This window comes from Anopheles funestus, chromosome 2RL, assembly GCF_943734845.2.
Source record: "Anopheles funestus chromosome 2RL, idAnoFuneDA-416_04, whole genome shotgun sequence".
In the NCBI taxonomy this organism is placed as follows: Eukaryota; Metazoa; Arthropoda; class Insecta; order Diptera; family Culicidae; genus Anopheles; species Anopheles funestus.
The window spans coordinates 88,951,678-88,975,542 of NC_064598.1; the positions used below are offsets into that span (position 1 = coordinate 88,951,678).

General features: G+C 43.7%; 1 protein-coding gene and 1 long non-coding RNA gene across 7 annotated transcripts in view; both read left to right on the forward strand.

Moving 5' to 3' along the window:
• The window catches only part of LOC125762213 (uncharacterized), a 226,263-nt gene that overhangs the window by 115,318 nt on the left and 87,080 nt on the right, over positions 1-23,865 (forward strand). The window lies entirely within an intron of this gene.
• Positions 1-23,865, forward strand: part of LOC125762164 (potassium voltage-gated channel protein Shaw-like) — a 75,581-nt gene that overhangs the window by 31,595 nt on the left and 20,121 nt on the right. For 4 of the 6 annotated variants that reach the window (XR_007418170.1, XM_049423992.1, XM_049423993.1 and 1 more), the window contains exons 4-8: positions 3,542-3,659; positions 10,318-10,512; positions 10,624-10,842; positions 11,912-12,515; positions 12,756-12,845. Coding sequence is in view for 4 of the 6 variants with exons in the window: in XM_049423992.1 (XP_049279949.1) it covers positions 3,542-3,659; positions 10,318-10,512; positions 10,624-10,842; positions 11,912-12,515; positions 12,756-12,845 (1,226 nt within the window). In the remaining 2 variants the exon portion in view is untranslated. Of the gene's footprint in view, positions 1-3,541; positions 3,660-10,317; positions 10,513-10,623; positions 10,843-11,911; positions 12,516-12,755; positions 12,846-18,834; positions 19,578-23,865 lie in introns of all 6 variants that reach the window. The other 2 variants (XR_007418171.1, XM_049423995.1) reach the window with 2 other exon arrangements.

Genomic DNA, 23,865 nt, shown 5'->3' on the forward strand with positions numbered 1-23,865 from the left:
TTAATAACGTGTGATTAATAAATTACATGAGACTGCTTGCTTGGAGGGAACGGTATGCCGTAAATATAATATTTATGAAGTACTGAAATTGAAAACTTAAATTGCAAGGTGGTATAAATCGATTTCGCCTAAATGTAGGCAATTTGCAATACGTCACTCTTAGTAAACGATATCCAATTAGTCCCACCAAAGAGCATAATATTTAGAAGCTTCTCAGCAGTAAAACCATTGCTAGATTAAGTAGACTTTTCTGCATAAATTTAAAAGAACTACCATATTCGTTCAATACTAACCGATCGCGAAAAATAAATTGTAATTTAAGCTTCAGCTCGAGTGCTTTCACACTCGATACGAAACTTTATCGACACAGGACACACTACACATACGGGTCCAACTTCAACATCTATCTACCCCAAAAACAAACTAACCTTACAGTTATTGTACGACAAAATTTCACACCTCGAAGATTCCAAGCCGATTAGCTCGCGGCTTATACACCGCAACACCTTACCAACAGCAAAACTCCATAGTTGCCGTGCCATCACACTGTCGTGCCAAGTACTGCCGAAATGGGTGTGAAAATTATCCGGAACACTTCCGCATTTTACGCTCCAATCACTGGACCGTGAGGTATGCAGTACGGTGTGTTAAGAATTTGCATACTTTCCGGCGTTAGTGTCCACCTTACCGGCGCTCAGCAGTACGATGACAACGAGAGAGAGCGCGCGCGTTCGCTGTCCAGTTGGCAGTGCTGCACCCAAAAACTTGATAGTTGTTTGTTTCTGGTGAATGTTGGACGTTTCCCCCTCCGTCGCATTCCGCATACTCATTCTACCCTTCACAAGCCGTGAGTAAAAATGGGTCCGAAATTTGTACCATTCACCGGCAAAACAGCTTCACAGAAACGGGCATTTGCAAAACCTCGCCCTAATGAGCCTGCTTATCGCACAAACTCCGGGTACGCCATACGGTACGGCAAACTAACAGAAGCGTGCTCGCAAGTGAATAATTTAGTGAGCTACTCGCCCGTCCCCGTTTATCCCCCCGCTTCAAGGACGCTATCCGTTGTCCGTTTGAAAATGCCCGACAAGCCCGACTGGAGCACCTAGTTTGTTGAGATCGATGTTTGCTCATGAAACGAAGTGCTGGTAGAAAAACGATTTCCCTATGTTTTTAGCACACCTTTAAGCTGTACCTAGGTGGTGGGAAATTCGGTACCTAGCTACCTAGCTCTTGGTGGTGATTCGACCAACCCAAAAACGTCCATACATATTAAACAACGTCCTGTCACTCCCCGAAGGTACATCTTGTTTCATTTTTAATGCATTCTTTCAAATTATGAGAACCTTTCATTAAACTATTTCTCCACGAAGTGTAAGACAAACGAAGCTGGAAGAACGAGCTTTGTTCTAGTTTGCCCAGCTAGCCCAGGATGAAGTCTTGCACCGTTGGACACATGTCTTTCGATTCATTGATGCCTTGGAAGGAAAACTGGCTACATCAGTGGTTTATCGGTACCATAGTTACAAAGCTATTTTTCATCACTCCAACCGGTTGGGTTCTTATTCCCCCCTCTGACTATAGCTTTCTTGCCAACCCGAACTCAGTTTTGTGTTCACGTGCGAAAACCATTCAGGGAAATATAAATTGATGATGTGAATAATTTACAAGATTAAAGCAAGCACAAGTAATGGGACCAGAGTGTGGAGTTTTAAACACACAGCGATGATACAAACTTCCCTACCAGCACTTTCAACTTTTTCCTTTTAATCATAGTGAAAACAGTTAGCCACAACAACCATGACCCACAGGTAAGGGCTGTAGCCGTAGCTGAAGCAGCGGCTTGAACCTTGAGCGTGTTCGTGTGTTTGCGCTTTTCCGAGTACGGCGCAAATTTTAAACACCAGATAAGCACACCCACACCGTCCGGACGGACGCCCAGACACTCATAATTTTGGGCGAGTTTTGCACCCGCAAATAAATTTGAAGCTGGTAATTTACGGCACCATAAATAAGGGGTACGGGACTTTTCCGCTTTTGGGTGTCGGAAACACCTACCTGTTTTACAACAGTGTTTAGCAAGATGTAAAGAAATTTTAGTACAGTTACTGTGTTCCCTTTCTCAATGTTCATATTTCACAGTTAGGGAGAAGGTTTTTTGGGATTCAAATTTCTCTCTGATCCACTCCATTCATCTCTTGACTTACCAGTCCGGGGTTAGGGTGGTGAAGCTTAAGTGCAATTGAATTTTCTAAATTCGTTATTATATTTTCCACGATTACTAAACGAGGAAAAACTTGATAAAAGAATATGAATTTTAAGTTTCTGTTGATTTAAAATTGCCTTCATTCACATTTCGATTTCTTTATTACTACCATTCTTACCGAGTGTTTGTAAGGAGTTTAAAAAAAAGTAATGCAGCCTCGAATACCACTGCAGAGAAACTCCACAGCTCCGAAAGTTTTCACATTTCACCAAACAATCATATACATTTGATTAATAAAAATGAGTCACTCCCCACAGACACAAAACGGTACGCAATTCCGGTACGGTGCACGAAAGATGGTACCAATTGTATGGCCGCATACTGACAACCGAATGCCACCGCAGTCCATTTATGTAGCCACCATAAATTATCCAAAGTCACAAACGCGAACTCTACCGTTCCGGGTTGAGTATAACCGCGTGCCGCGTTACTTCCACGTAATGAATTTTCACTTGAATTTTTCATTGTGGTTTCGCGATACGAACGGCCGTGTGCGAGTGTGCGTGAGTGCAAAGTTTTTGGTATAAAAATTTCATCGATGCAATGAACCAGCAAGTGGTGCATTAAGTGTAGAAAGGGGCAAAAAAAACTGGAAACAAATATGTTAAGGCAATAAAAAATACGGCGAGTTTGTGTATTATTTAACATGGCAGTTTTAGATTGTGCGCAACAATTACGAATTAATAAGCTCTATTGCAGGAAAATGAATTTAGCAAAAAAAATCCTCTCCGCTTGAAACTATCCGCAGACGAACCTATTTGAACCACTAAAGACATTTTGTAAGGGGAGTTTTGCATAATTTAAAACAATTTTTCAACTGCTTCAGGGGCTTCCAAAAGATGTGAAAGACCAACACTGTTTCGAGTTTTCTATCCTGAATAGGTTTCCTTTATCTTGACCCTAACTATTTTATACTTTTTTAATAGAAAATCATAGCAATACGGCCAGGCCGTTCTTTATGAATATAAAAAAAACACCTAGAATTATGCAATGCGCAATACAAAGGCATCATCGGCTTACGTTGTTAATGACCATATCACATCATTATCGGATTTTGAACTACATATCTGATTTTTTGTTTAACAAAAAAGTTCACTTCTCTTCACTGAACTTAAAAAATTAGATTAACTATAAAACATATAAATTTCACATATTTTTATACTAACAAGAAACGGCTTTTTTGGACTGAATTTCATTATCGGCACTAAATCTGAAAGAACTAAATGTCTCTCATTAAATATTCTTTCTCATTTCGTTCCACTTGTTTTCTTACAGCACCGGTAAATTGCACTATCCAACCGATGTCTGTGGTCCGCTGTTCGAAGAGGAGCTAGAATTTTGGGGCTTAGATTCCAACCAGGTGGAACCATGCTGCTGGATGACCTATACGCAGGTAAGCGACACCAAAACAGCAAACGAGCAAAACCACTGGTTTTTTCCAGGAAAAAAAACAAAAAACACACACACCAACGATATTGACGATCCGAGATGACATCTAACGACAACGGTTCGTCTTGTTGGGATCGTTAGATTTGATTGATTTGTAAAGTGCCGGCCAGCATCACTATTTGCTTCTATTTCCATCGACACACAAACCCATAGGACGCAGCCATGAACCATTTCATGGTCAGCATACGATGATGAATGGTTCCTAATTCCGGACTGATTGATAGCAGGATCTCACAGCAGGACAAACATTACCGTATCCGCACGATGATGGCCACTCGGTTGTGCTTCCTGCTTCGCCGACTCGTGCACGAAGCTACTTTGTGGCCTTCGACATCGTTCATCAACCGGTACGAGGGCCGAAATCATTCCACTTGCCGGATGGACCAAATTGACATAACCACCGAACCGTGTCTTCCCTTTTTCCGGTGTCTCCCAGTGGAGTGAGGGGTGATGGAAATTACTCGCCCCCAAAAACGTGGCCCTACATGCAGCCCAAATGATACGCTGTTTGACATTGCTTCAAACCGGTACAAACATGGTACGATTTGTCTGTGCACGTACGTTCTCAAGGACATTGGGCTTCAAGAATTCGATATGTTTGGGTCAAATTTCAGCTTTTGCACAATTTATGCTTCAGATCGCTTCGCAAAACAAATCGCTTTTTACTTAACGACCAAATGCAGAATCACATGGACGCCAAACAAAAAAATCGTCGCTCCAATAAAGGTTCGTGGTCGAGCGCACAAATTACATCACGATGCGATGGTGAAATTACGTGCATGGATGTAATTTTAATCGTAATTGAAATACATAAATCTCCACGCAGACATATACAAGGCCCCCCGGGGGGAAAATTGCAAGCGTAATGTAATAAATCGATCCACAGAACAAAAATGGATGCGCAATATATTTATCGTGCAGAAATTGTGATAATTTGTACGATCGGAAATTCATAAAAAAAATCAGTTTTTTATGTTGTAGACAGGCAATTCTATTTATTTCACACTCGATCCATTATTTTTACACGCTAACAGCAATGAACTGTGATTATCGCAATCTCAACACTCGTCAGTCTTCTATTTTTGTGCAACTTGGCAGCTCCATTTTTCCATTGCTAACGCTTTTTGTCCGTTGATAATAATGGCCACTCAAACAGCAATGTGTGATTTTTACCGTATCGGCGACGGAACAACTCATAACTATGCACCGTTGCTAACAAACTGATCAAGTAGATCACTATCATCTTCGATAGCCACCTCATGGTAACGTTTTGCACTCACTCCATGCACTAGATACGATCGAAACTGATATACCTTACGTCGTTCTCGTTTAACATTCACTCGAAAAACGTGTCTGACGCTTCAATATCACACGCGTGAAGCTTCCTACAATCCACGTACTTTTATTGATTCAGCTGCATTTACCATTCTCCATTGCAAGATATCGGTAGCAGAAGCAAACGAGGTTTCCGAAACAAAGTTAAAGTTATTCACCGCTTTTTTTGGTAATGCTTTAAAGGCAACCATCCAAGGGTAGGGTATGTATACAAAAGTTGCTTTTTCATCGCACAAATATGCGGTATCACTTCGACTATGCTGAGCCCGCATCAATCGTGCTAAACGATCGATTGAAAAAAGGAGGCAGGAAAAAAACAACATCCCTAATTTGATTTATTCACACCTGCCACATAGAAAATGGTTCTAATGTTTTTTTTCCTCTCTCTCTGCCACAAAGAAAGCTCATTTCCAAGAATGCAAAAAAAACCGCCAAACCTCACATGTGTGTCCCGAGTAATAGGGAAAAGCCACACGCATACGCTTAGCTTTCAACCGTGCCCAACGTCAACGACGCCACAGACGAAAGATTGATGAGCGAGAACTTGTTACCGAACGTGATTTGTTAACATTAACTTTGTCGCTGCAGATCGAACGGCTGGAAACCTGTGGGTAGCTCTGTGACTTTGACGCTGTGTCGTCATAGCTTCCGCGGGCAGGATAAAATAACGTCCCACAGAACATGATCGCAATATTTTGATGACGATTGGATAACATGACCGCGAAAATGGTGCGGGAACGAGAGTTCACGTTCACCAGAATGGTGTTCGAAAGCATCTTGAGAACCGCTTACCGAACCCTCCCGGGCCTGTCGATTACATCAAAGTGTGCGGACAAAACTGGAAGTGTCTGTGTGTGTCGCCAAACTGAACCGTACCATTTTGTGCTCACCAACTCGACTCGAAGTCAAGCGATTTGATGGAAACCTCTTGGCATGCGTGCGTGCGTGTATGTTGCACGCTATGACAAGATTTACATTTCCCAAGAAATAGCAAATCGGTACGGTTAGAACTTCAAGCAGGATAGCTTCAGCTTCAGACACGCGTTCTACGTAAAGTGACGCCCGTTTAACACACAGACCCACACCGCTAACGTAACGTAGAAACACTCTGAATGCAAATAAGAGGATAAGAGGCGTGATTTTGTGTCACCCGGACAAACAATTTCCCGGATACTGTTTGCATTTCGCTGGAACAGTTTATCATACGCAATTGATATGCGAATAAAGCGATATTCACACCAAATTTTTTTTCTGATGGCGTGAAAAAACGTGCCATTAGATGTTTAGTTTTATATTTTTATTAGAATAAATAGGAGAAAATTTTAAAAATCAATATTTTTGTTGAAATTGCATACCTTTAGGCGTTTTTATACAGTAGACTCTTGTTACAGGATTTGTATTTCCGAATCACATCACCTTTTTTCACCTGTAAGTTTAATTAGATTATCTTCAGTATATCCTTCCACCTTTTAGCTCAGCAAACTGTATCAACACCACATGTATCTCGTACGTGACTGTTTTTCCGTAGAAATAAATCATACAAATTACCTGCCATCCAGCAAACTCACAGAGCAAACAATTCAAACTACCCGGCATCAGATTCCCTCGGGCTCGATAAGTAAATGATTAAAGTGTATAATGCACAATACCACTCAGACCGAGAGCAATAATCTAGCGAGCAAAGTTTGCTGCTCAAATATGATTTGGCTTCCAGGGGTGTGTGGGGACGAAACTCGTCTGTTCCGTTCCAAAAACCCCCAAACAAGCGCTACCCATTGTCGTTCTGCAACTCTAAAATCGTATAACTTCTCGCTCGCTCAAGAAACCCTTCGCTTAAGAGCAAACCACTACCACTACCCAACTCCTTTTAGGCGAGAATTCAAACAAACGAATCAAAACTTTTTCGCTCAAGAATTTATGCTTGCGTGAATGTTAATGCTACCGATGTGCCCTCCAGCAAAAGCGGGATCGAGGAATGGAAAGCTAGAAAACTAGCTATCAAACCCTAAAGTCTTCAAGGTGGGTTCCGATTATCAGGCCGCCCCTGGTGCAGCATCTTCGCTTGTCTTCTTGTGCAAAAGAATAGACGCTCCGGGAATGTCTGCAGAAAAGTATTTTCAATTTTCTAGAAAGTTTTCCACCCGAGCCATCCATTCATTCATCTCCCACAGCGTAAGCGTTTTGCTTGATGTTTATTTCCATTGTTTTGTGGGCTGCCGGTGTGTCGTCATAAGGGAAAAATAGAGGAAAGCTTTGAAACGGATTTTGAAAAGTCGCCAGCTGTTTCTTGCAGCAACTATGATTCAATCGTTTGCTGTGAATATTGTGAAGCTTTCGGGACAAGGAACATTACTGGTTCACCTGGGTGTAAAGTGTACTTTGGAGTTTTCAATTGACAATGTAACTTACTCGTTCAAGTCTTCCCTAGCGACCACTCTTGAGTAAGGTTTTTATTCGAAAAGCTTGCATGACTTCTAAATAAACGAATCCACACACAATCCGCTTTGGTTTCTACTTTTCTTGCACCTAGATAAGGTTCTGCATTGCAAAAAAGTCTACAAGTTTTAAATATGTAAAAAATACACATGTGTTAACAATATTGCCCACTTTTAGGCGCCTTTCAAATGGCGAAAATTTGTTAAATAAACGCTTTACTCACCAATGTTCGTCTAATTCATTGACAATCAATTTGTAGGGTATTCAGACATATCATCGTACACCACTAGGTAGGCACAATGATCTCCGTACCTCAAACTAAACATCACACACCCACAAAACGTTCACTGTTTGCACAAACATTCCCTTCCTTTGGCGTGTGACGATCAGCATCCGGCCAATTCTGTCATACTGCCGATAGGTAATCTATCATCGGGGATCGGAAAAGCGCTGTGGCATAGCGATGAAACCACAACTCATCACTCATCGCCAACCGCATCAACTTTGGTGTCATTCGCGGCATTCTCCCACCGGTGTCGATAGTGATGGAATGGGAAATCTAAATTTTAAGACAAAATATTTACATTCTAGAGCACGTGTAGTTCTAGCTAGTTCTGGTGAAATATGTACATAACCTCGAGATGGTGTATTGGGTGTTATGAATTAGTGAGGATAGTCAAGTATGCTTCACAATTCACAAGGCCAACACGGCCACACACTATTCGACAGTTTTCGTCTTCTGAGCGAAGAATGTGAAGTTTACACATGTCTGCAAAAGCCTCCAAAGTCAGGCACAGTCATTGCGCCGACCAAGTGCCATGAAAGATTCGATCATATACAGCAAGATGGAAATGTAGCACCACGTTAATGTTTCACCGAGCAGCCACGAGTGCGAACTTGCCGTCTCGCCGATAGGAATGATTATCTTCCATTAGTGAAACTGTTTACCGTCTGCGAAGCTCCCTCAGGCAGGCGCCAGTGGAAATAGCTTCTCGGCCCGACCCGACTACATAGGCACTACAAAGTAACGTGCACGGTACCGGTCACAGGACATGCACACAGGATGGCTTTTAAAAAATGTATAACCCCGCCAGGACATTCCTGGCTCGAGCAGTGCAACCATCGGCTGGGGTTTTTTGGTGAGTTCGTTTTGATGCGGCCGAGAAGTTCAACTGCCGCATCATGCCATCAAATGATCCGTGCCAGTGATGTCCTCGTACACGGCACGTTTATCACCGTAACCTGGTGGCGCCAGTCCTTGGCAAGCGTCCTGCCGCTCTGGCCGAAAATGTTTGCCAAAGATAATGGTGTTTCCTCTCCAGGGTTTGGTGTGTGTCTTTTTTCTCCTTCCTTCATATTCTCATCCAGGCACGTGCACACGTACGGTCTCGGATGAGCCGGCAATGTCGTCATCATTTCTCGTTTATTATTTACGCAAATAGCGCCTCTAACCGTATGGGCACGACTCGGTCTAGCTCGGTCTGCTCTACCCTTCTAACCCCAATGGGAAGCCCAACAGCTGCCTATCCTTTCGTTATTATTAGCAGTTTTTTTTGTGTCGATGCCTCGTCTAAATCCTTCTATCCAAGCTCTCTTCCGGGCGTGGACAACGTCATCACATTTCATATAATCGTTTCATAGACCACAGTGCGTCGGTCTGGCGTGCCCCGGGACGTGCCCACCAGTCGGGCCCACCAGCCAAGGGTTGCTACGGTGTGGCTTTCCGCTTTCGTTTTATGATAATGATTTATTGAGCCGTGTAATATTCTGTACCCGTGGGTCTCCCGAGGGATTCGCCCCGAGTTCGTACAATTTATGAACCTTCGAAAGGGGTACAGCAATGAATAGGAGAGCTTTGACAAGGGAAGCTTCAGTATTATTCACACCGGTTATAGCTAGTCTGCCCAATATACTTACCACAAAACCATAAAAGCTCACAGGTTCATCTAATCGGGACTAGTTTATTGTTTAGCCATGTGGACTTGCGGATACGTTTATTACGTAGCAGAAATGTCAAACATTTGAAGTATGCGAGTGATAATAAGCTTTATATAGTGACGTAAGAATCAATTGTTCTTCTCGTCATATCCTTATACAGAAATTGATATTGCCCGTATTGATATTGCCAATAAATTCCATTAACGCCTAAAGGTATGCAAACTCCGTTCTGATAGTGCATAATATGAGATAAAGGGCTGGTTAACCGATTCAGGTGTCGCCTAATAAATACTGATCCTACATTCCGACACCACAACTAAAGGCAAGACCCATGATCAACCAAAGATTAATGTAACTACAAAGCAATCTACTAAAATTGACTTAAAATAATCTCGATTTAGAAAATTTACTATTAAGCTGAAAAATTTCTTTTGCCAACCCTGCTTTAAGGATGGCGACCATGTCCTTGTAGCGCAAAATTTTCCAATCCGATACGATCTTTATGGTTTGGAAGACCCACGCACACGGTTTGTCCGCAACCGAATCAGCTAATCGAATCGTCCCAACCTACGGTAGCAGCATTGCGCAACAGCTTCAGGACCACATATCTTCCGACAATCTGATTCTAGTGCAACGTTCCATCGAATAGACACGGAGTGAAAATATTCGAACACAACAAAACAACACCACTTATCGATTGACCACCGTCACCAGTGTGAGATCTCCCCCCCGAAGGCGAACTTAGTCTGTTTACCCAATATCGATGCATAATTAATTCCATTTCTACTTCTTCGGAACTGAGCTATCCACACACCACATCTTTCTAAATTATGTGACCTTTACCTATCTCTCTCTCTCTCTCTTTCTCTATTTCGCCCTTTATCTCGTCACAGCATCGTGATACGCAGGAAACGCTCGCCGTGCTGGAACGGCTCGATCTCGACACGGAGAAACCGACGGAGGAGGAACTAGCTAGGAAATTCGGTTACGAGGACGATTATCTAAAGGGTACGGTTTCCTGGTGGCAGCACACGAAACCGCAAATTTGGTCGCTGTTCGATGAACCGTACAGCTCCAACGCTGCCAAGGTATGCCGTCACACCGCAACAAACACCGTGGGTGGGAGTGATTAAACGCCCTAGAACGGTTCTTAGCTACGGTTTGCTCTGCTCCTTTTCTTCCTTTTTTCGGCTCTGCAGATAATCGGTGTGATATCGGTGTTTTTCATCTGCGTCTCCATCCTGTCCTTCTGTCTAAAGACGCACCCGGACATGCGGGTGCCCGTTATACGAAACATCACGGTCAAGACGGCCAATGGCAGTACGGCTTGGGTGCTGGACAAAACACAAACGAACGCCCACGTGGCATTCTTCTACATCGAATGTGTCTGCAATGCGTGGTTTACGTTCGAAATTTTGGTAAGTATGCCGTTTCGAGCTACGACAGCTTTTGCTACTTTGCACAATGAACCACTGTTTGGTGAAGGATCTTGATGTAGAAAAGTGTGTGGCCCATTCCGGAACGTCAATATTTGAGCATAAAATAATGGTGCAAAGTTTTAAACGATTTGTCGAACGATCAACCGCATTCCTTTACCGTTGACAAATATAATCGCATTTCGCTACTGAGCGCTGTACTGAGCTATAAAAGCACCAAAAATGGAAAAACAGACAGAGAACACAAAAAACCATCTCCCATACGCGAAGGAAGAGCAGCATTCCTGTGAAATTGGAACTGAAGTAAGTATTCGCAGCAGAAAAAAAGTAGCTTCAACCCACACCGCAAAATCCTTAAGACAATAAATGAAGGCAATAAGCGGAGATTCCACCAGTGATCTAGTCAGGCAATGCTGGGAACATCTTGCTCACCATTTGCTTGTCCTGGGCTGGATGACGTTGGACAAAGGTAATGTAATTTTATACGCCATTCCAGTGCGCCAGACAAGCACCCGGGAGTAGGCAACCCGGAGTACCCGGCGGTGCGGGGGAAAAAAACAATGACACTCTGTTACAACTTGTCACTTGTTGACAATGGACGATGGGTGGCATTTTTCATGAATTCCTGGCACGGAATGGCGAATAATGGTAAATGAGTGCATCCGAGTATCCGGGCGTGTAATGTGAAACCACACCACAAAAGCGTTCTCCTGTTTGTTGAGGTGCATCGACTACAAACTCAGCGGGAATTCTGAAAGAGCCACCAGACGTCATCGTACGTTCCGTTTGGTATGATTGTTGCGAGTGTGCAAACTGAGACCTCATGCCGAGTGGTACTGTAATGAAGACGACCACAAAATTGTGGCGAAAGAAATAAAATGCTCAGCAGGACTTAAATCGTTAGTTTGTGTGTGTTTTTGTGTATAGGCAAGATGCCATCCAGACGTTCTACTTTGCTGTAGCTGTTGCTTAAAGTAAACTAGACGAAATAACACTTTAACGTCTCGTATCTCTGCGTTTGGTTTATCTTCTAACTCCCACAACACAACAGGTACGCTTTATCTCCTCGCCCAACAAGTGCGAGTTCGTCACATCATCTGTAAATATCATCGACTACATTGCGACGCTTAGCTTCTACGTGGATTTGGTGCTGCAACGGTTTGCCTCACACCTGGAAAATGCGGACATACTCGAGTTCTTCTCCATCATCCGCATCATGCGGCTGTTCAAGCTGACGCGCCATTCGTCCGGTTTGAAGATTCTCATACAGACGTTTCGTGCGTCGGCCAAAGAGCTAACGCTGCTGGTGTTTTTCCTCGTGCTCGGTATCGTGATCTTTGCCAGTCTCGTGTACTACGCGGAACGGATCCAGGCAAACCCGCACAACGACTTCAACAGTATACCGCTCGGGTTGTGGTGGGCCCTGGTCACGATGACCACCGTCGGGTACGGTGATATGGCGCCCAAAACGTACATCGGTATGTTCGTCGGTGCACTGTGTGCGCTGGCCGGTGTACTTACGATAGCGCTGCCCGTGCCGGTCATTGTGAGTAACTTTGCGATGTACTACTCGCACACGCAGGCCCGTGCAAAGTTGCCCAAAAAGCGACGGCGTGTACTACCGGTGGAGCAACCACGACAGCCACGTACCGCAGGTAAGTGCACTAGAATCGACAGTAGTCATCCTGGGAGAGATACCTTACAGAGTTCTTCCTCTCTCTCTCTCTCCCTCTCTTTTCCCCCCGTCCATCGCAATTGCTTCATTTTGCTAATATAAATTCACGCACGATCAATGCGTTCATTACATGACGTGCTCACCGCTTGCTGCTAACGCTGCTGATGCGCTCTCACATTATCACCTGCCTCGCCCTGTCCACCCGGAACAATGCCGGCAGGTCAAGGCGGTGGCATTGGTATGCCCGGTTCCGGCCCGATGGCACGCCGCATGAACCAGGTGAAGACAAAGGATTTGGGACCGAAAATTGGTAAGTTTTATCTGTCCCGAACATGGCGTTTTGTGCCACACCGTCTCGTATTTTATTGTTTCTACTTCTATGCTGTAACACGCAAACACGGGCGCCCTAGCAACAGGCGTTTATGTAGTGCAGCAGTTCACATCTTCGAAACCGCTGATAGGTCTACTAGATCCTAACAATCTACGGTTGCTACGGTGTTAATGTAATACACGCTACTCACGCGATCCTCATCACCGGAGGGGGGAAAAAAAGAATACATTAACACGGAACGGAATAAGTTTTAGCTTCAAGTAGACAAACGGTCACAAAAGTGGTGAAAAGCAATTAAATTAACACGTTTTCTATTCACGTTAAAGTGCCATTTTTTGTTCCTCCGAAACATAAAATATCACTAACAGACGCCTTTCATCGTGTACCACTTTTGTGACCGTTTATGCTTTAGTGAGAACGATCGTACCACACATTACTTATTTTCACACCGCCATGTTCGTATTTCCGGTTTAGAGAAACATTTTTTTTTTTTTTCATAGGAACTTCAACACCCCGTTCCGTACATAATTCACAAACAAAAGACATCCACCACCTACCCACCTCACAGCCCACTAAAGCCACCAAACCATGGATTCGTTTTGTTGTGTGCAAAGTGTGTTTTTTTTAATGTTACCATGTCTTTTCATGCTTTTGCGAAGAAATTCATTCCACGCTTTATTAACTACCTTCACGCTATCGATAACCGTCGATAAGAAGAAATCGGTAGCAAAGGAAAATCAATTTTCCTCGATGTTTTATTTCCCTTACCCATTCCGGTGCGATTTCCTTTCAAGTGTAAGTCCAGAAAAGACGCAAAGGTTTCTTTATTCGTCGTTGTTGTTTTTTTCTTTTGGTTTTCTCTTTTCCAACGATTTTCATCCTCCTGTCAATTAGTTTGCTTCGTTCGCGCGTTTCGTTCCATTTTCAACCTGAGCAGCTTTTTATGGCAACTTTTTCTTACCAGCGAAGGTACGAATGTTTACCCGCAGATGCTTAAATCAAGTTAATATTTACACTCCTTTATTTTTCGATTATCCATTCAATCGGTAAAGCTTGTTTGCGTTTCCGGTTGTTTTTTTCCTCCATTTCGTTTCGTTTTTCCCCATTTGTGTTGCATTTTGATTCAAAAAGAGCTTCGTGATTTGTTCGAGAAAGAAGTAGAAAACGCAAGTTGAACGAACGAACGAAAATTATAGCTTGAGGAGGTAATCGACGCGCGGATTATGGTTGAATGGTGACCATATTTGAATAGCTAAGTGGTTCGATAAGGCTTGATATTAAGTGGCCTACCTAATGCGTACCTTTGTGCCTTATTGGAGAACGTTCGATTGGCATAAAATCAATGCACGTCAAACGATCAGCGAGTGCATGCGAGAGTTAATGAACTCATACAATTTGTGACTATAGAATAGTTATTTTTTTGAGGTAGATTTTCTCCAGTTTACAGGCTTACAGTTATCCGCACTCCGATCAGACATGGACGTACGATAACGACAATCTACTTCTTGCACTGTTATGACTACAGTAACAACGTAACTGCCATGTCTGATGTTTGCTTTTGTGTGTTCATAAATTAATTTAAGAGTCTTTGCTACATCCGACCGGACCAATTTCAGAACATCACTCTAATTCCCGTAGCTCACCGACATCGAGTTCCTTTGAGTTAATCCACTAAAACCATCCCTTTTGCGTATAGAGACGAACCGATTTAACCATTCCATCGCGTCCTAAATCGACACAGGGAAAGGAACCGTCTGGTCTGTAAACTCGATAATTGCCCTAAAACTTATCCGCCCCCCCCCCCCCCCCCCAAAAAAGGGAATCCCTTTTCGCTCCGTTTGCCCCAAATACGGTTAAAACTCCAAATTCGCAATGCGAACCAAGAAGGGAAACAATTGTCCTACACCGGACAGAGAAACATCGCTTCCCACCGGATTGGTTCGTGTGATTTGCGCTCCCAGCACACACCAGAAACATCAGAACCACCATCAACATTAGCCAGTGGTCCGTGAATAGCACGGGAAGTGAACAAAGCGCACAACCATTATTGTCTTTCCGATCGACACCGTTACGATTGAACATTGCAAAACTAACCTCGCCAAGAACGTGATGCCCGATGGCCATGTGCTAGGGTGGAAATAATTAACATGACAGTTGACTCCATGTCGTTTCCTTTCGCTCTGCCGGACACAACGGGCGCATAGTGGCTTCCCGGCGAGCCGTTACAAGGGTGAGACATCGGGCTTTGGTTCACGGGCGACCGAAGCTCCAATACCCCGATCTGGCCGAAGGGCCAAACGTGTCACCGGGAAGTGATAAATAAAATCACTTCAAAACAAAAGCGAGGTACGCTTTTTCTACCCAGTTACACAATGTAAGCTGCCGGCATGGTTTGTCCTTTTGGTATTGTTTTCGAGAGTAAAAATAATGTTTCAACTTGTCTCCGGACCCAGTATTGCAATGTGGACAACAGGCAGCTCGAGAAATGCCCATACTACCGGCAGGGTAAAAATAAAACCCACGCCCTTTTGTGTTTGTTGGATGGGGAGAAATGATCAGAAATAACACAAAACCTTCCCCCCAACTCGTTTGGCTTTTGGTACGTTGGAAATAGAAGAAACAAATGTAACCCATTCAGTAAGCTCTTTTCGTTGTGGCCATGGATTCTATTCGCTGGATTTCTTTTTTCTTTCTTAAATATAGGGAAGGCCACAAAGTGAACAACGGCCACAGTTGACATACAGCACCGCGTCGCACCATCGAAAAGACACAAGAGTAAATACAATTTTCCCCATAACCACAGCGCACAAGGAAGCTTTTCCGGTTCTTGACGGGGTTTTTCCTTCTTTTTTTTGCCTATGTGTCTCCTCGAGACGTCCATTGTTTGCTCGTGTGTATGCCAACGCTCGTTTTGATTGAGTCTCGAATGGAGGGCCAAGCCTTTTGCCAGAATGTTCGTCTGGATTTATTTCCTTTTACGACCACAACAATAAACGATGCGGTAGAGACAACCAAAGAGCGACAAAGGAAGAAAAAAGCAACGTGCCTGAGAGCTCCAATTTTCCACACCGGACATTGTGGGTTCTGGAGTTTGGGGTGCTTTTTCGCTCACATGTTTGCACGGGAATGTACTGCTGTAAATACAGCTCAAGGTCAATCTCATTGAATCAATATTTAAACATTGATTGGGTATATTGGCTGCCACGGGTAAACCAACCTTCTTTACTGCTCTGTAATGGAGCTTTTCTTGGTACATCTTTCAAGAAGTTTCGACCAGCGAAGCTTTCAGAATTTTATCCAAATCATAACCAAAGTGAATTTAATTCTTCACCAAACTCACCCGGCAAACGGTAAACGCTATTTAAAGCTCTGCGAGTTCCCAACCATTTTGCAGACATTTGTCATCTGTCATATGTCACATCCTTGCACTTCCTCGGTATGGAACGGCCGGAAAGCGTACGAGCCTTGCCTTGGAGCAGACGATCACACGTGTTCTTGCTCGCCGGATTAGGCAACGCTGCACTGCGGACATGCAAAAAGCGAACATTCCACAAGGCATTGTCACCGACATTTGGGAGAAAGTTTACTTTACGGGTTTTTTTTTCTTTGTGCACGCCCTCGGGGAATTCTCTTCTTGGCCCTTAACTCTCGTGTACAGCACATGCAGTGTAAGGGTGAACTTTTCCCTTATGACTTTTTGCTACATTTGCTGAAGCATTTTCGATCAAAATCTCATTAGTTGTATGAACCGGCAGATGGTTGACAGCTTTTTACATGTGGAAAAAGGAGTTTTTTCCCCACTTTCCATCCATGATAACAAAGTAACTGTTACCTTTTATTAAATTAAAGTTGCGTACTTTTCTTGAGCTGGTTTTTGTGACATCGCGTCCAAAACACCGGCGTGAAAGAAACTTGATTTATGAAAGCTTCAATCTGTTTCACCGTCCGTCGGTGATTGTTCTGCGAAATCATGCACATCGGTAATTAGTCAAACTGGTCCTGCATGATGGCAGGTGTGGAATATGTTTTATTCCCTTGCGCTGTTACACCCCAGAGGTCAAAATGATTAACATGATTAATTCGTTACTCAGCCCCATCCGATGGGCCCTACTTTCACTTGGCGCTGTTCACAGTTCCGTCGTTCGTCCAGCGTTTGTTCGTCTTTTCGTATCAGTGATTTGTGCAAATTCGCCTCCAGCTCCATACGCACGGTTTGCATGATAAGTTTTCCCATTGGACCAACAACCCGGAAGAACGTTCCACCTTTTTTTTCTTCTTCTCCTCTGCACGGTTCACCCGGTTCCTAGATTAGCCCAAAAACGAAGATAAATGGTAGTGATTATTCCATTTATCACCGGTACGGAATCTTTCACTTCGGCTTCAACTCGTTGCTTGCATATCAACGGGATTGTCGAAACGCCGAACGGAAGTTCTCCAGCAAAAGCCTCATCTTGCTAACTGTGAAGAGAAGGGAACACATAGAAGAAAAAAAGCACACACAACCACGGTGCACGTAACGAAGCAACAAATGTGAACGGCTCGCGAAAAGATATTCGACACCATTTTTCCTTCACTTTCCGGCACCGGAAACATCCTGCTCGGTGGCACGTTTTGTGCTTGGAAAAATGAGTACCAAAAAACAAGGGAGGGTAGAACAAGGCCTACGCCGGTCGGCCTACTACAACCAGCTGGAGTTTACCCACCATACACATCGAGATACTCGATGGTTCGCTTTTTGGAGCAGGAGTTCGTTTAGTTAATTAGCTTAAAATGGTCGCTTCATCAGCAAATGGATTCGGGCGAATTTTGTACGCCCTCATTACGAGACCACTTTGAACGAAATGCTCTCCGTTGAACATTCGTCACTGGATTCGTTCTACGCGCCTAAAGGTATGCAAGGTACTAGGATGAGTTGAAGTGAATAGCTTCCACTACTATGGCAATCGTAAATTATGTTAAGTAGAGAGCACAAATTAGAACCTATTCATGGATTGGTCAAGTGACAATCTTATTCAAAAAAAAAAAATTACTAAGTTGTTTGAGCTTGTGACTAACTGTAGTTAGTCTCTTCTTCTTTGTTACTTTGATTGTTCAGCCTAGTACGATTGAGCTACATAATTTTTCTGTATCAAGTTTGCTAGCTCGGTGACCCTTATCAACAACGCTTATTTGATTATCCAATCAACGTCTAATAAATCCTTATTTGTGGTACCATTTCGAATCGAATACACGATCGCATACGCAAACCGGATTAGGCCGTACACAGATTATCCCTCGTCAAGCGCTCATCGATGCAATTTCAAGTATTTCTTATTTCGTTGTGGTTGGAATATTTTTTTCCATCTTGCTTCGTTATTTCAATCTTTTCTTATTATTAAAATTTTTGACTTAGTTTCATACTTGTTAAAAGAGTAATAATAAAACGATTCATTCTCAAACGGCTTCGGGCTAACAATACACGAAACACTAACAAAAGAAGACAAGTTTGATCGCCAACAAAATTAAACATATGGATTATGCTAAGCGAATTGCGTTACTTCAGGCGTTTATTTGGTGGAAAGAAAACGTTGCACTTTGTTACACACACACATGGGAAAGCGCCTGAAACTATGTGATTTGTATAACATATTTTCGTTTTTTCGATAGTGTTCAAAGAGCGCCCTATCTTTTTCAGTATGTTTTTTTATCCGATACACAGCTAAATTAACATAATTTATTTTAAATGGATTTCGAGAAAATTGTCATACATTCACGCATAAAACAGCGTCAACATTGACACGCAACAAACAAAAATTACAGCACAGAAAACATTGCTTCATTCCAAGAAATAATCAAAGCTCAACAATTACAAAGCTCCACCATCACTTCATTTATACTGCTAATGAAATGCTTCCCTCCACTTTTGCCCTCCCGTTCCCCTCTCTACCTTTACACCTTCATCGCTTCCCGTGTTTTACCCATCACCTAGATGCCGCCTCAGCGTACATAGGCAAAGCGGGCGGCAAAATGGCACAGCTTTTATAACGAACAGCTTTTGCGCTAATCCCTGCACGATTGTACGCGTCACGCCGTCCCGTACGTCCCGTCCCGCCGCACACCAATTGCGAAGCAACAGCGAACAGCGAACCCACCAAACCACCCGGCAGGAAGGATGCAAACCTAGCACGGACACACCGCATATCACGTGTGTCACATGCGCCTTCCGGTTGATACCGAAAGTAAACTAAAGCAAACAAAAAAAAGTAACTTGTCACACACTCGACAAACCGTCGCATATACGTTGAATAATAGCAACCGATGAACCAATTTCGTGCTGGCCCAAACAACTGGCAAAACCCACACCCATACGGTCTAATGAAACGTCCATTGCATTTCTCCCGGAGGGCCCTAACGCTGGGTACTGGTTGTCCCCAGTTTGGGACAACATTATTCCCGCTAAACATAATTGCTCACAGTGCGGTTATCATACTGGTTGTTTTTTTTATGCGAGAGAACAAGAAAGTAGAAAATAAAGCCAAAAAAAAATCTCTTATTACTCCAACGCTTGTCCAAAGTTGTGCACCGGTTATGAAATGATGCCTTCGAGCAGCATTTAGGGATGCAACCATACTGACCATAAAGAAGGGGGTCATGCAAGAAAAAAAAAAAACAGAAACGAATGCTGGTTCGGTTTGTTGGTTGCATTTCCACTTTTCCCAGCGCCTAGCAATGGTTCGTTGAGATGTGTTTAATATCCATTCTGTGTCGTGATATTTAGAAGCGTGAACCAAATCTCTCTTTTTTTACATCGTGTCCTCTTTTGTCGCTGATAGTGCTATCTCACTGTTTGGTAGTTCAATGTTGTTTTGTATGTGGGTATTTTTTTAAGTTATATTTATTGCGAACTTCACAGCCAATGGTACGATTTCTTAACAGTTTTTTTTTTATACTTATTTTTTTCTGTCTCTTTTATAATGCTGTATCATCTTTGATTTTTTTTTACCTTTGATTAACAATTTTCATTTTCTTGTTCCATTTTAGTTTTCCTTCATTTTGTTATTGTATGTTCATTATCTTCCTTAATTGTTTTTTCGTTTTTGTTTTTCTTTTATTGTTTTATTATGTTTTATTTATAGTTTTCTTTTGAACTTTTCAATAACTCCACACTAATTTTAATACATTGTGTTTACGTTTCGTAGCGTTACACTCATTTGACAGTTGAAATTTATTATTCCGATTAATGCATGATTGTTTTCACCGGGGTAGCGTTACGAACGCAGAGGTTAGTTGTGTTAGTGTAAGGACCGTTAGGGCTAAGAACCATTACGAAAAATCACTGCACTTGTAATAAAATACGTACGCCGAACGGTCAAGCGAGAAACCGCGCTCCAGATTAATTTTTCACCGTTCCGAAAGAAAACTAAAATTCACAACGTAGGGATCGATCGCGAACATTTGGTGCCGTGACCAGGATATATTCTTTCGGAGTGAAATTAATTTCGGTTTCTCAGAGTGATCATTGCTGCGTGTTGCAAGATTGCACTATTGCACTGAGTGTGAACACTTGTATTATTTGTTGAAAGTTGTCAGCTATCTGTAACGTACTGTACGTGTACCGTGATTGTTGATCGTGATTATTGACTGTTGGCTGCTTGTGGAAATTTGTGGTGTTGAGTTTTTTGGTTGTGAACTCGTCCTCGCGAATTTTGTGTTTTTTGTCGTTTGACCGGCCATCGCTGTGAGCATTAGCGTCGGTTCAATGGCATCACCAGCTGACTTGCGTTCCAGAAGAGTGACGTTGGAGGAGAAGATTAATCGTGCTGCTGCATTTGCTGCAAATTTCGTTCCGGCGCGCGACGAGCTTAAAGTGCCTTTTTATGCCGCGGAAGTTGAACGAGTTTCAGTCGAATACGACGGTGTGCAGCAGATGATTGAAAATGGTGCTGCACCGGAGGAACGCGCGCTTGAAAGCCATTTACGCGCCACGATGGAGGATGCTATAATGGCTGTGAGAGCAAGCCTCCAAGCACTAATGCAACCGACGCCGCGCGTAGCCATCGCGTCATCATCGAATCGCGTTGCAACGTCGGAGCTAAGATTGCCAAGAATTTCGTTGCCTGAATTCGACGGTAATGAAATGCAATGGGCAACGTTTCGTGACACTTTTGAAGCACTTATTCACAACAACACCGAAGTGCTGGATATCCAAAAGTTTCACTATCTGCGAGCAGCACTGAAAGGAGAAGCTGCTAGGCTGCTGGATTCCATCCCGTTGTGTTCCTCAAATTACTCCATTGCATGGAAATCATTGGTCGATCGCTATGCCAATGAGTATTTACAAAAAAAGAGGCATTTGCAAGCCATGTTCAACATGTCGAGAGTGCAAAAGGAATCCAATGCAGCACTGCATAGGCTGGTCGATGATTTCGACAGACATGTGAAAATGCTCCACCAGTTGGGTGAGCCAACTGAACAGTGGAGCACTATTCTGGAGTATGTGTTGTGCACAAAACTGCCTGAGGAAACGTTGAAGAACTGGGAGGATCATGCTTCCACGCTCGATACACCTGACTACGCAACGCTAATAGATTTCCTACAAAGAAAAATGCGGATATTAGAGTCCATATCGATGAATCATCAGTCTACGAAGGAAAGTACTCACCCGAATCCCGTGCGGCGCGCCCCGCAGCAGCTTTCTTCCTGCTCTTCCACTACGAGCAATTCTAAAGAGTGCCCATATTGCCAACACGAGCATGCCCTGAGCAGTTGTTACAAGTATTGCCGCCTTCCACTGTCTGAGCGTATTCAGATTGCAAATGAGAAGAAGGTTTGCAATAACTGCTTACGGAAGGGCCATTGGGCAAGAAACTGTCTTACGTCTTCCCGATGCAAGCATTGCCGTGACAGACATCACACTCATTTGCACCGCTCCAGTGAACCAGCAGGATCGAAAGAAGGGTCACCGGAACGTCCCGATTCACCGAAACCGAAGGATCGCGCATACGCTCAGTCGCTCAACGTTACTGAGACGACGGAGCGTTCAGAGGAGGTGTTTCTGCTAACTGTGCGAGTGAACATCGTAGATGCTGACGGCAAGGAGCATTCGGTGCGTGCTCTTCTAGACAGTGCGTCGCAAGCGAACCTGATGACCGAAAGGATTGCCAGATTGCTGCAGATAAAACGGTCTCCAGCTAACGTCAAAGTATTGGGAGCTGGTAAGGTATCTCGCAATGTTCGTGAATGTGTGTTTGCTGAGATTCGGTCGAAAAGACAGCGTTTCAGTTGTGGCGTACAATTTATGTTGATGGACCAAATAACCTCTAATATTCCTTCAGAGAACATAGCTATTAGCCACTGGTGTATCCCGAAAGGAATTGAGCTAGCTGATCCGGAATTTAATAAATCACAGCCAATCGATTTATTAATAGGCGCGAAGCACTATTATTCGTTTTTCCCTAGTGCAGCACGAGTGCACTTGGGTCCTGACCTTCCATCATTGATCGACAGCGTGTTTGGCTGGATTGTAGCGGGTTCGGCAATGTTGCATTACCCTGCTAATTCGCAGACAATTATTTCCAACGCTGTTTGCATGATGTCACTGGAAGAAAGCATGGAACGGTTTTGGAAAATCGAATCTTTGGTAATGAAAGATGGATACTCGCCCGAAGAACGAAGATGTGAACAGCTATTTCAGACAACCACGACGAGAGATAAGGATGGTCGGTACATCGTCCGTTTGCCGCGTCATCCTGACTTTGGGGTACGATTAGGTGCATCCAAAACAAGTGCAAAACGTCGATTCGAGCTGTTGGAGAAACGTTTCGTTAGAAATGCCAAACTGAAGGAAGAGTATCACGCATTTATGAAGGAGTACTACGAGTTGGGGCATATGCGATTGGTGCGCGATGAGCTGCCGGAACCAGTTGAGTCGTACTATCTGCCCCACCATCCCGTGTTCAAAGAGTCGAGCACTACAACGAAAATCAGAGTCGTGTTTGACGGCTCTTCGAAAACTACAAGCGGTTATTCCCTTAATGAGGCTCTCTGTGTGGGACCAGTGGTGCAGGACGAGCTGCTTGATCAACTTTTGCGTTTTCGCACCTACAGAGTGGCTTTGGTAGGCGACATAGCAAAGATGTACCGGCAGATATTGCTTCATCCTGATGATCGTCCGTTAGTGCGAATCTTCTTTCGATTTTCGACGCAGCAACCAGTCCAGATTTACGAGCTGAATACGGTTACCTATGGACTGGCACCATCATCGTTCCTTGCTACGCGTGCTCTGATTCAGCTAGCGGATGATGAGGGTGACGCATACCCACGAGCGGGTCCGGCTTTGCGAAAGAACTTCTACGTAGACGATTTCATCGGAGGAGCGAACTCGGTAGAAGAGGCTACGTTGCTACGAGATGAGTTAGCTGAGTTGCTACTTAAAGGCGGATTTGAGCTACGCAAATGGACCTCGAATTGTCCTGATGTTCTGCGCGGACTCGATGAGTCGCAAATTGGAACAACTTCCAAGATGAGCTTCGCTTCCCATGAAGCCGTGAAGACACTTGGGATCAGTTGGGTTCCACAAGAAGATTGGTTGCTATTTGAAGGATTGTGTCAACCAGATACCGATATCATCACAAAGCGATCTGTACTTTCCACCATCGCTAAAATGTATGATCCGCTGGGAATGATAGCTCCGATAGTCATTCGGGCAAAGATGATAATGCAGGAAATATGGACGTACTCGTGTGATTGGGATGATGCCCTGCCAGCAGGCATCGTTAGTAAGTGGAAGCAGCTTCAACAGGAGATCCAATCCCTTTCACAGTACCGTATGGAAAGATACGTATTGGTTCCCGGCGCACATAAGATTGAGCTGCACACCTTTTCCGATGCTTCAACAGTAGCTTATGGTGCATGCACGTATGTACGGTGTGAAGAGCCGGGACGAGTTCGGGTGATGCTTCTAGCATCTAAGAGTAAGGTAGCACCCTTAAAGCAACTAACGGTTGCCAGACTGGAGTTA